This window comes from Melozone crissalis, unplaced genomic scaffold (assembly GCF_028551555.1).
Source record: "Melozone crissalis strain CALT ecotype California unplaced genomic scaffold, PUWL_Pcris_2 ptg000033l_1, whole genome shotgun sequence".
Taxonomy (NCBI): Eukaryota; Metazoa; Chordata; class Aves; order Passeriformes; family Passerellidae; genus Melozone; species Melozone crissalis.
In genome coordinates, this window is record NW_026535811.1 from 16847514 (window position 1) to 16860987 (window position 13474).

General features: G+C 39.4%; 1 protein-coding gene across 3 annotated transcripts in view; it reads right to left on the reverse strand.

Moving 5' to 3' along the window:
• Positions 1 to 1765: 1765 nt before the first annotated feature.
• PACSIN2 (protein kinase C and casein kinase substrate in neurons 2) overlaps positions 1766 to 13474 on the reverse strand; it is a 55522-nt gene continuing 43813 nt past the window's right edge. For 2 of the 3 annotated variants that reach the window (XM_054281890.1, XM_054281892.1), the window contains exons 7-11: positions 12892 to 13012; positions 10693 to 10817; positions 9903 to 10019; positions 8759 to 8955; positions 1766 to 3924 (exon numbers count right to left, since the gene is read on the reverse strand). In XM_054281890.1, coding sequence (XP_054137865.1) covers positions 3812 to 3924; positions 8759 to 8955; positions 9903 to 10019; positions 10693 to 10817; positions 12892 to 13012 — 673 coding nt within the window. In that variant the 3' untranslated portion in view covers positions 1766 to 3811. The remainder of the gene's footprint in view (positions 3925 to 8758; positions 8956 to 9902; positions 10020 to 10692; positions 10818 to 12891; positions 13013 to 13474) is intronic. The other variant, XM_054281893.1, reaches the window with a different exon arrangement.

Here is a 13474-nt window from a genome sequence, read left to right on the forward strand (position 1 = left end):
CACAGCAAGGCTTGGGCTCCTGCAGCTGCCCAGACAGCCCTGCCAGGGCATAGAAATACAAGGGAGAACCATTTGGGATCATCTCCTGACAAGAGTCTGTTCTTTGGCTGATTTGGTAATCAGGAATTGGCACTTGCATCTGCCCGGAGTTGTGTGCCATTACAGCCTCACTGAACAGCCACTTTCTCAAAGCTCCAAAACATTTGCTGCTATTTCCAATACTCAAAGCTTTTAGTTCTGTAAAATTCTATCAGTGCTGTTTGCCAGTTATTATCAAGCCTCCCTCCTTGTTTGGTTTCCCCTCATGGTGCTGCTGAGAAATGGTGGGATATAGGTACAGTCCCAGGCCATGCCAGCTACATCTTCACTGCTTTTCAGTGCCAAAGGGTCCCTTAGGTAAATTCTGCTTGTTGCTCCTTGATGCTCAGTCACACTGAGCAAAGTTTGTCCCTGCTCACAGCCATGCTGGAAATATGTTGCCTCATGACAACTGCAGTCCAGCAGGTTTCAGGCCAGCCCTCTGCAAATGGTAACCTCAAAGGGACAGCAGCCACAGATGTATCACTGCAGTATAAATAATTCATACAGAAAAAGCCTTCCCTAGAAGAGAAGGATGAAGCATTCAAATGTTTCTCCCAGCAATGGAAATGAAGTTTAAGTTCTACATTAAAAACTAATTGATGAAAACAGTTCAACTTTTTTATTTAGTACTAATGCAGTGTTTGTCCTGATAATATCATGAAGCATAATCACTTCAACCAGGTGAGGTTTCATGGAGCTCTCTACTCTGGGAAGGGTCTGCACCCTAACACCATGCCCAGTGCAAAGCCAACTCTTGCTATTTACTGGGATTTAAAAGAGACTCACAAAGCCCCAGCTGCATGCAGCACCCCACTGCAAAACCCACCTGCCTTTGCCATGTTTTATCTCTGCCAGGGCAGTCAGATTTCAGTGTTTTCTGCTTACAGATTGTAGAAGTGTCTATCACCACAGTGCTTCACAAGTGATCTGGTGTTTTACCTTGCAGGCTTGGAGATTTCATGTGTCAAGATGATCTAGTTGAGGTAACAAGTGACTTGGATGTTCAAAGAGTTCTTGCTAATGTCCCTCACAAAAGCTGAAGTAAACTGCTATGAAATAAATGAACATTTAATCACTTACTGACTACAGTAATAAAAAGTGGGAGGATACCTGTGTGTCCTCCAGAGGGATTCCTGAATGGACTTGCAGATTTATTAAAAGCTTAAGCAGAAGGGTGGCAGTTGATTATTTAGTAAGTTACTCAGGATGACAGAAGTGTGAAACACCTGCCTAAGTCCCTTACAGAGTTCTGAGTGGTGTCCTTGCTCTCAGGGACAGCTCTCTGCCCACCAGGACCCCCAGCCTGTCCTGGTGCCCGGGGTTATTCCTGCCCAGGTGCAGGACCCTGCATTTCCTTTTCTGCATTTCAGACAGCTCCTCTGCCCATCTCTCCACCCTGCTGAGGTCCTTGGGAAGCTGTGCAGCCCCAGGGGGATTGGCTGCTCCTCCCAGCTCCGTGCCACCACTGAGCCACCCCAAGGCACTGATGAATACATTAAACAGCTAATCCTGGGGACACCACTGGTGCCAGGCCTCCAAACAGACCCTGTGCCAGTGTTTGTGCTCCTCTGGGATCTGCTGCCCAGCAGGTGTTGATGGGGGAGATGACAGAAAATCCTCAGCCAGCTGTCACAAACATCACTACATTAATCACTGCCAGTCAACAAGAAAACTCAAAGGCAGAAAATATTCAGATACTTTATTTAAGAAGAAATAAAAAGCTCAGCTGCTCACCCACGCTATCTGAGGCTTGACAACACCACAGAAAGCAGCATCACAGTGGACTCTGTAGCCCATAAAAGACAGTTTTCTCTTCTTCCATGAAGATTTTGCTGGAATGTTTTGCCAAGAATTCCTGTGCATGGCACCTCCCTTTTTTGTAAATGGCACAATGTCACCCATGTCACACTCCTGCTTGTGGCTCTTTTACATAATGCAGGTTTTGTCACTATGAATTGCAATGAAATGCACAGATTATTTGTGCTTTGACACACATTGAAATAGTAAAAGGTGCATTCTGTGTATTTAAGAGATTAACAGACTTTATTGTTTTCTAAAATATTTTACAACACAGAGACCCAAACCAGTAATTCCTGACAATTTTAGCAACTGTCCTGTGGATGAACAAATATGTTGGTAAGTTTTTGTTGACAGACATATACATATATCCACTTTCTAAGCTTGCACATTTGGATTCACTGAAAATAATGACTAAATATATCTATAAGCTCAAAAATGATAGGGTCCAAGATTACCAACAGTGTTTTATAGTTACCTCAAAAAAGATTTGTTAACTTCATTACAGTGTAGCTTCCTAACATGGCAAATCTACTTACCTGATACTTAGCTTTAACACAGATCTGCTGTAGTTTTACAACTCAGTTTTCAATGTCACAAGTGCATATTTGACACAACTACAGCTGGCCAAGTTGTAACTGCAAACAAATGTAGATTTTACAGTGTTCTGCTACAATAATCCATGTTTGGACTAAAGCTAGTTTATACTTTAACTCATTAATTTATCCACAAATACTGATTTTGAGTATATTAGTGTATTTACTGTACTTCTGAAAAATCTTATCACAGAATACTTTGTCTATGGTACAGTAATGAATATGGCAGGAAAGCAGATTTAAATATACCTATAATTTAAACTCTTAAAATAGTCTAAATCTTATTGACACCAAAAGGCTTGATAACTAATAGCCATGCTCTTCATATTTTGGAATATCAAATTATATGTACATATACACAACATAGATAGGCTATTAATAAAAGCATTTAGTCTATTTTACAGTCTTCTCTGTTCAAGATAATCAGCCTTCACAGATTTAACATTTCAAATCACCCAAAAAACATTAGCAGTTAAAAGGAGATTTTTTTTTTCCCTGCAAACATGTGCTGGAAATAGCCACTCTTCTGGGGCTTATGCATAATTCATATTTCTCTTGAATGCCACTTAAGATCTAGATGGAAAACTCTTAGTTCAAGTGTCAACCCACATAAAGAACATTTGTAATAGAATCCCAACCCATGACACCTGCAGATATCTCTGCTACAAATAACCTTCTGTAACAGATATTTATTAAATACAGAATTTTGTTTTACAACTCCATTTACAACTTCAAGCCATGCTGACAACACAGAAAGATTACTACAACATGGAAAAAGCTCTCATTCAGTCAAGTGGTAACTAAATCTATGTCATAATTTAAGTATTCATTGATAAAGCATAAAAAAGGTGCTTAACTACATAGCATTTAAATAAAAAAATACTGCATCTTTCAGATATTATTATAGTTAATTCTTTATTTGCTCTTATCAATCTTTAAAATTCAAGTTGCAAGTTACTGAAAGGTCACTTAAAATAATTGATTAAACAAAAGTGAGCATAAGCCACATACCTGGGGTAGGATGAGGCATAAGCATAGAAAATGCAAAAATATTTAGGATCCACAATAACAGACCATGTGGGAAGAAAAAGTTTAAAAAGTATTTTTCCTATCATACTACTTTTTCAGCCTTACTCCTTTCCTTTGCATTGGGTACAAGTTGTGAGAACAATATCAAGCTTTTGTCTTTCATTCAGCCTTATTTGGGTATCAAGCTCTCACATTTCATTAAAATATATACACTCTATACATCCATTCAGTTTCCTCTCACTTCACCTAAATACACTGTACAGGCCTACAAAGCTCTTATGACACTTCTGTGTTTATTTTGTCCTTTGTCACTGGATTGGTTCCACATAGTTTGCTGGGTACAAACCAACTTGTCCATTGTCCAGGCGTCCTTTGCACCAGCCCTGCTCATCCTCATTCTCTATTTTGGTCAACTCATCGCCTGAAGAAAAGAAGAAACATTTTCCCCAGCTCAGTGAAAGTCAAATAAATGTTTTATTTGGCTTATTGTCTTAAGGTTTTAAGGCAAACATGGAAGAAAATGCTACAAAGATTAAACAGCTCAGAATTTGCTTGCTAACTTCCAGATTATCCATTCAGACATTCACGAACTATAAGATAACTTCATTTTGACTGCAATGCACATCTGATATTCCACATCCTCAGGGAATACTTTGACTTTTGAGAGCCTGCAGACTCCAAGATGCTCCATAGGAGAATAGGAAGCTCCACCTCAGCCAGGCAAAAAAGGCCACATTGAGTAACAATTATTTCCTCCTGTGCAACTAATTTGTGTCAAATGTTTTCCCTAAATAAAACTGATGTGTGTTTTATCTTAGCAATAGGAAACAGATGATGAATATATTAATCACTTATTACAGTCTCAAATAGTAGAGAGTCTTGGTTTAGGAGAATATAAACTAGCCTAAGGACTATAATTTTTTTGGTAGAAATAGACAAGGCTCCTATTAAACCTTCTCAAGATACTTATCTTTATAGCTTTTCTCTTCCATAAAAAGATTAAAGTTTCATCTCTTCTACTTTTTATCAGAAAACTAATAAATACCCATTGTGAACAAATGTTTGGCACTTCAGACTCTATTTGGTTTATGGAAATATGTTACAACTTTTCCATAAACTTTTCTAGTGCTGCAGAATGGGAGTGAACAATTTCAAACCTTCCATGAAGCGTGTGTTAATAAAGAGTGGAAACAAAGAGTACTCAAATTTCACATTTCAATGACAGTATGCCCTAACAAATGCATTTGTATCAAAGCTTGGCTTGGAAACTTGGTGATCCTGGAGTCCTAAGAAAATATTAACACTTTTAAGTGTCATCTGCACAGCAGTTACAATGAAACCACTGCGATGATAAAACCAGAACACACAATAACATACTCTGACAACATTGCAGGGACAACCTTTACTGTCACTATTCTCAGCCACTGAAGGCCACGGGAGGGCGAGACAGACATATTGTAAATAATTATGCCCCATCCTCTTACATGCTTATGAAACCACTCATAGGATATGAATAAAGTTATTCTTGCTCTTTGGAAGCCTCCTACAGCTGTTTGCCAGGAGAAAAAACAAAACAAAAAGCACCAGATGTAAAGGTAATCCACCAAAAAAAAAAACGAGTTTTGTGTATTAAAGTACATTTAATGGACACCGTGCAGAGCATGTGTCCTGGTTTGAAATGGAAGTGAGTTTTTTGGGATGCTGTGGTCAAACCAATAGGTGCTCAGATTTGAATACTGGCACCTGGTGTGGCCACTGAGGACATGGATACACCTTTGAGAACACAGGGGGTTAAAAGCAGAGCACTCCCAGGGGAAGCTCTCTTGGGTTCCCTTGGTGAAAGAGGTCAGAGCTGCCCTGCCGGCTGCGGGCTGGGCGGGGAGGGGAAGCCACGGGCGGGTGAGGTAGGCCAGGCCTGGGGCAGAGAGGGGAGGTGAAGGCCCCGGCAGGATGGAAGGGTGAAGGAGCACCGAGAGACATCGGGCAGCCACACCAGAGAGAGAGAGAGAGAGACCGTGCCTGTGCCACCTTGAAAGTTGATAGCACAGCCGGCCAAGGAAGAAGGTGCCCAGCAGGGCAGTGTGGGAGCTCTGGACAGGCAGAGCCTGAGATTTTTAACCCTTTTCTTGGATGATGGAAACCTTACAAATGAGGATCCTCCTGGAGTTGAATGAGAAGAGAGATAAAGATGAGATAAGAGGAAATGAGCCATGAGAGAAGTTGAGAAGAATCTTGGGTGGGCAGAGGTGATGGAGTGGCCTTTGGCTGGACTTTTCTTGTATAGCCATGGACAGAACCATTTTTCCTGTGACACAGAGACTGCATTTAGGGGGAGGCAATGGCTTGGAGCCAAGAGAGTGCAGTGATGTGATGTGAAGGAGTGCGTGAACAGAGGCGATGGGTGAGGAAGGTGCTGGTGCCCTCCGTCTTTAGGGAAGGAGGAGAAGATCTCTGTTCTTGAGACCCCTCGGCCCCAGGGGGTGAATTTTGGGGGGACTGGTGTCCCAAAAGTGAGAGACTGTGCTTTTTTTGGAACTGGGCAAAGCATCCTTAAAAGGGGAACCCTAGAAGCAGCTCTGGTCCATGCGCAGTGGTGAGAGCACTGGGCATGGAAGGAAGATGTCACGATGGCAAATGATCTCTGGGCGGTGCCACGTGTGACATGGAAACACAAGAGGTCTCAACTGTGTTTCCAGGGGAAGCCTGTAGTGCAAGAGGGACTCCTCACTCCTTGATGAACTGAGAATTGATTATCTAAAGGCTTGTGATGGACTGAGAGTTGATGATCTGAGGGGTGGATGTATTGGAATTTTGTGGGGGGAGGAGGAATGGTTTTGGAAGGTTTTCATTCTGAGTTCTGTGTGTGTTTCTTTTTATATATAGTTGTAGGTTAATAAAGTTTTTCTTCTTTATTCCTAAATTGGAGCCTGCTTTGCTCTATTCCTGGTCACATCTCACAGCAGGCACCAGGGAGAATATATTTTCATGGGGGCACTGGCATTGCACCAGCATCAAACTGTGACAGCATATATTCTGTAAGATGTATTTAGAAGCATTTTGTAGGTAAATTCTTTGAATACCCAAGGAAATCCTATCTGAGAATATCCATATACATTTGAACAAATCTTTAAAATGTATTAATCCTCTGTTGACAGCTGCTTAGGAGCCTAGGGATATCTGCAGAGGAACACAGGATTGAGTACATTTTAAACTGGCTCCCACCTGACCTAGTAAGTTCTTTTCCTTAGATTTTTGTATGTTCAATGTAAAGCTAGTCACACTAACACTTCTGCCTAATAACTAAGTAGCCATCCTATTAATTCAGCATCTCCAAGAGAATTCATGGTCTAGCACATCATCCCTTTCCTACAACTGTATCAATGACATCATTTGGTGCTGTAATATTCTTTAATGCTCTTCCTTCAAAGTACTGAACTCTTTTTAAGTGAAGTCTGTATATATCTCACAGTTCATAGTTCCTCTGCTTTATTTCTACAGACCTCACACAGTGAGAGCCACTTGGTTCAGTGGTTTAATGCAAGTGACACAGCTGGTACTCCAGCACACACCACCTAACTTTGTATTTAACCATTACATCTGTGTATATAAACCATTATATCTGTGTATATAAACACTGCATGGTTTTGCCAAGGAAAGACTCATTACTGTAAACCCTTGCTGCTTCACAGGTACCAGAGACATATTTCAAGAGGATTAGCATGCTTCCATCCCCTGCTGATAAACACAGAGCAGGTAAAGTCTATAGAATGAAAAGTAATTTTGGGCTTGTGTGCATTCCACAGAAGTACCAGATGTTTTGTTACTACTGAACTTCTGTCAGGGCACAATTTAGCAAACTTCATGGACAAGTAACCCATTCCTCCACTCTGGAAGCCTACAATACTTGTCTACAAAGAAGAAAAGTCAGATGTTCAGTGGTTTCACTAACAAAAAAGGAAAATGGTGAGTTAAAGGCACAGTACCACCGCCTGAGCTGGGGGGTGTTTGGTTCAGAAAGCACAAACTGCATTTAGAATATGACACACTATTCTGAGCAGCCCCTTCATCAGCACAACAGACATCCTGCAGTTCCCTGATTAGCTACAACATGGTCTGGTTTCCTAACTTTAAGCCCTAACATCCACCTAAGAACCACAGCAAGTGGTATAGAAGTAACACTAACTTTAAGTAACCCTAGTTGAAAGGGAGGCAGACAAAAGCTTTCTGGAGTTTCTTTTCAACACCTGAATCCTGTTTTTCTATTACAGGAGATGGGAGACAAGCAAATAGGAAAAGAGACAAACTCAAAGAGTGTCTATCTCTCTCATTTGCACAAAGTGAAGTTCTGCTTGCTTTTGCTAAACTACTCCTAAAATCTTGTTCTTGAATTCCTGGTTGGAAAATGTCTCCTGCAATTCTGGGCAAGACAGCTGAACAACTGGCTTGAAAGTCATGAACAGGGGGTAGATTTCAGCTGGAGGCAGCAGCACCTGTGGTGTGCAGCCATCACATCCTGATGTCACCTTCCTGTGTGTGGAAACAGTGTGTGATGGGTCTCCCTCATCAGCTGCATCTATTCTGTTCTCCCAACTCCTGTAACAGTGAGGGGAAAAAGGGTTTAGGGCTCAAGGGAGATACAACACCTTAAGAAGGAAGAGGTGTACTAAGTGTACCCTAATACAACACAAAACTGAAAAAACCCAGGTAAAGACAATCCCTGTGCTTAACATACACTGAAGAGGGGTGAACAGAGACAGTTTAAAAGGCATCTGTCCACGGCTAAATTTTCAACCCCAAAAAGTTAGCAGTGCAGAAAGCTGGATGCCAAAAATTGGATGCTTTTCATTTAAACAAAAAAGGTATCAGTTGATTTAATACAAGAATAGCTGCTGTGGTATTTTCCTTTAAAAAACAACTCTGTAGGGTTGGCATTTCCAGACAGCTAAAAGCAGCAGCTGTTACTGTCATCAAGGAAGAAAACAGAGAGAGAGGATTTTCAGTTCTGCAGATAGTTTTGTTTCACTTAAGACAGGAAGAAAGGAGCATCTCAGAGGCAACCCAACACATTTCAAAGAGCTTAGGAGTCAGTGCTGCCAAACAGGGGAGACCAAAAAGTATTGGTAGGAGGGATGATGGTTAGATAGGATCCTGAATGTGGAATTGTACATCCAGAGAAAATAAAAGTTGAATAGAGAAAAAATTGCCTGCCTTTCTCCTTTGTGATAAATATTTTAAAGTGAACATTGCAAACTTACCAGCCTTAAAGCTGAGCTCGTCCTGCTCCTGGCCCTCATAGTCATAGAGTGCACGTACTCTCACCTCCATGGCAGGAGGGGTGTCTTCATCAAAGGGATTGGTGTCTCCATTTGCATCAGTGGAGGAGAAGGGGTTGTTGGACTCTTCATCAGACCAATCTGTAGGGTAGCTTTGGTTTTTCTCATAGCTGCTAACACTGAAAATCAAATTTGAAGTTATTATTTTCCACTTTTAAAATAGGAGACTAGAAATACCATTAAGACAACCCTGAATATGATTAAACTCCACTCTAAAGCCCAGCTTTGAAACTTTCTTTCTGGTATCTTCTCATCTATCTTTAACTGACAATGCCCCATTAAAAAATAAAAACATTCTTGCAAAGCATTTAAAAAGTTACAAAAAGGAAAAACTAACACACATGTCAATCTCCCCACAAACTCAAAGGACCTCTCTCTCAAAAAAATCCACATAATCCATGAGATTATTTACTCTGGAAAGGTAAAAGGGATGCCACAGTCAATGAGAGGGATTATCTGGTTTAGGTAAGACATTTAAATTGCTTTGCAGAACCTTCCTCCCAAACCACTGTGCACCTCTACAATAGCTTCCAACACTTTTTCTATATTGTAATCCACCAATAAAAAACTTCATTATACTGCAACAAGTTCATCATTTAAAGGGAAGTTCACTGTTCAGCATGCACATGCCAGTTAATAGAGTGGAATATCCCTAGACTGTACACTGAAGCAACAGGCAGCTGCTCGAGAAGGTCCTAAACAAAAAAAGAAAGCATCTTAAAAGCGGATTTATTCAGTGAGAAGACACAGAGCAGTAAAGCTCCAGAAGCAGTTTCACTAGAAAAACACATCAGTTTGAACATTTTATAGGACTGGGAAAGGAAGGGAAAAAAAAGCAACAGCAGTTCTGTTAGCAACTGCCAATAACCACAGTAGTTTGAAACCAAAGATCAAGCAACAGATATGGCATCTGTTAGGAAAGAAGTTAGGTTACAGTGTTGCTCACACAACTGCTTAAAAACTCATCATGCACTGACCAGCGTAGTGTTATAGAAACCGAAAATAGAAAACCCTGGACAGAGAAAGTGCTAATGTGAAAACAATTAAAAAACAACATTTCACCAACTTTTTGATCTTATTGTCCTCCTTTTCACTGACAGTACTCCCAGTATCTTCTTCATCTTCAAAGGGATTGTAACTTGATTGTACTGACTGCACTGTGTTACTCTGGACACTAAGACTGCTAATTTGGAAAAGAAAAAGCATTATGGTGACCCTATCTGTATAAGAGAACACTGCCACTGGTGTCCCACTAAGCAGTTTCTTAGCAGACCCCTCCTTCAGTCAAAAAGATTTAAATAAACAACTAAACAAAACCAAAACATCTATCAAATGCAGCAAAAGACTCAAGAAAGCTTGGAAAGTCTCACATATGGAGCATTCCTCCACAATTACAATATCTTTTGTGGACCACAATTTCTTTTTTCCTACTGCCTGCAATAAAAGGCAATGCAATTTTTTTGGCCAGCTTCATTCCTTTTTAAAGCAGTTCAAGTTAACAGTTTTGTATTAATCACATCTAGAATTCTGATGTGACTAAATGTTTTGCAAACTAAGATCTCAAAGTATTATTGTCATTTCTAGAGATGGGAAGGTAGGAAGAGACCACCAGATCAAGTACAGAAAGTTCAGTTTCTCATGAAGCTTGGTTTCTTTCAGCTCCCAATGGAAAGAGAGCTATAAAATGAAGAATAATTTCCAAATTAATTTGTGAAATGCAGAGACATCACTAAAAATGCTCGCAGATAATTATAATTTATCATTTGATTGGACAGTGACTTTTTGATCCTGTAGAGCTTAGTGCATTTGAAGGCAACAATCTTCCAATTAGTGTTTTTAGGCATAAAAAAAGCTACCTGCTATGTTTGTTAGGCTGTGAAACTTGTTCTCCTGTCTGATTGATGCCAGTCAGAGTCACTCCATCAGAAGCCTTCTTCTTTTCTCTTCTGCTGAGAGTGCGATTCAGGTCTGCAGACCACTCCTACCAACGAATGCAAAATGTGATTGAGAAATTAAATTGAACAAGTAATTACCACATTTCATTTTCAGACTGACTTATGGAACATACATCTATATATACAGCACTATCAATAATTACTAAAGACAACTCACTCCAAACATTTCATGTACAATTGTCATCTGGTTCCCACTCCAGTAATGCAAACAGGTGTCTGTGCTACTCACAAAATCCCAGATACCCTCACTTCTCTGTTTAGTATTCTGAGACCCTTGAAAAGACTTAAAATACCAGACATGTGGCACACAACTGGAGCCATCAAAAGAGCTGGCCAGTACAGATATTTAAAAGATGTACTGTGAGGCCTGACAGTTTCAAATAATGCCAAGACATCTGGCTTTAAAAGATAACTCTAACATTCAATTAAAAAAGGCATTGTAAGACAGGGCTTACTTCTCAAGAACAACTCTCAGATGACTTACAAAGAAGAAGCTAATTTAAATCTGTTCCTAAGATTTAAGCCCTAAAAGTACTTCATTCTGGATTAAGTGAAATTCATTGTCCTAAAAAGCCATATATAGGAGTTAACGCTCAAATCAACACAATTCTTGACAAGACTAATGATGCCCCTTGCAGACCCTTCTTGATGTTTTGAACCATTCAGAGGCAGATGGGACAGGCATGGTGAGACCTAAACACAGCTCCTGCATCAAGTCAAAGTTAAGCTTTGACATCCTGTTATACTATATATGCTATACTGATACAAAGCAGGAACCAACAGAAAACAAACTGCAAGCAAATGGATGCAAGCAAATATCCTATGCTGAGACACGCTTCCTCAAAGTCTTAAAAGTAAAAAAAGTCAGGCGTTTGCTATGCAAAAGATGGCATTTGAGATATGTATTTTTATCAGGAAATGGAAGTTTTCAGAGTTGCTATCACTCTCATGTAGCAGAGTCAGTCCAGTGCATTCTGCACAGTTCTTCAAATACCTCATTATTTTAACTTTGTAAAATACATATTGGATTTCTGAGTTACCACAGTTAAAAGACCACTGACCTATGCATATTTGCAGTTTACAATGCAATTTCATAGTCATTTGATCATGACATTTTACTTACATCATCCTTGTAGCATGTAAACAAGAAAAAACTTGATTAGGAAAATGGAAACAGGAGCACTTAATTAGTTAATTATACTGTTTAAGAAAAAGGATAGTAATCTCCCCACACAGAAGTAACTGCACTTCAGTGTTTCAGGCAAAGAAATTCTACAGGACTGTTATGAATTTTCTTCTTCAAACCTCCAATCTAAAGTTACTCAGTATTTTCAAAACAAGTGCTATTTTCCTTTATGGTTAATAAGGGAACAGTGAAACACTCCAGAGTTTATGCTTCCACTCCATTAATTTAATCTCTAGAACTTATTTTAACTAAACCCATGATTCTGGTCCAACTCATTCCACTTCTAGTTATCATACATGAGTAGTATGATCTGCACTGACACATTTTTGTATATATTTCTTGTAGGCTATGGTAACAGACCACTACTTAGAAAAACTCCTTTCTTTCAAAAATGGCATCCAGGAATAAAATGACTAACTGGGTAAAGGTGGAACTCTTTTTTAAATAGAGCAGTATTGAATTTCAAGTATCAAATTTCAAATTTTGAACTGTTTAGTTCAGACTTTTTCAGAGTCTTTGCAGCAGACGCTACAATTACCTGCTAACTGCAAGGAAATTCAAACTGAAATCTCCCACCAAAGGGGAAAAGTAAAACATAAAGGATAATATATGCAGGTGTCAGAGAGGTACCAACTAAACAATGGCTAAGAACTTCAGTAATCACTTAAGCTTAGAAAAAGGCACTGTAGTTTCCTGGTTTAGCCTTTTTCTCTTTAAATAGGTGCTCAACATAATCACCTCCAAAAGGTATGGCCCAGTGAAAACTGAGATAAGAAAACACTATGACTTGCAAAACAAAAAGATTCAGTGTTGGAAGCTTAAAGTTAAGAATGACACCAGAATGATACATTACAAAAAGCAAAGAGGAAAAAAGTAGACAAAACAATTCAGTGGTTTAAGTACTGTGACCTTACCTCAAACTGAGGCCAATTCATTGACATCCCCGGACCTTGATTAGCTCTGAACCACCGCAAGTCTTCAATAGCATCTGCTGTTTTGATATTCTGTTCCAGCTCACGGTAGATATTTTTGTAACTGAAAAACAAATTTGTCTTCTAATTTAGTATCACATTTAGAATCATGGCAAATCCCTAAGCAGTTTTTAAAACAATCTATTTTAAAGTTCACAGTAGTATTGAAGAAATTTATAGCAAGATAGACTTTTAAAACTCACAGACCTGTTAAGAGCCTGTAAAAAGGGAAGAGTAGTACAACAAGTAAACTTGCTCAAAGTTCATGACACCATAAAATCCTTGTTTACCAGATTTAAAAACTATTACTCTTGTGTAATTTAATTGGCTGTCATTAAAATATATATATACATAGGACTGTATTTAAACAACTGAAATGCAGTCTTGGAAGCTTCTTGAATTTCAAAACTTATCTACAAGACAGCAGAAACTAGTTTTGTGCTAAGTCCACAGGACTCTGTGAAAACTTCTGTTTTAATCCAGCGAGGATTGTAAGCAATTATAAAAATAAAGCCCCGAAACCTGC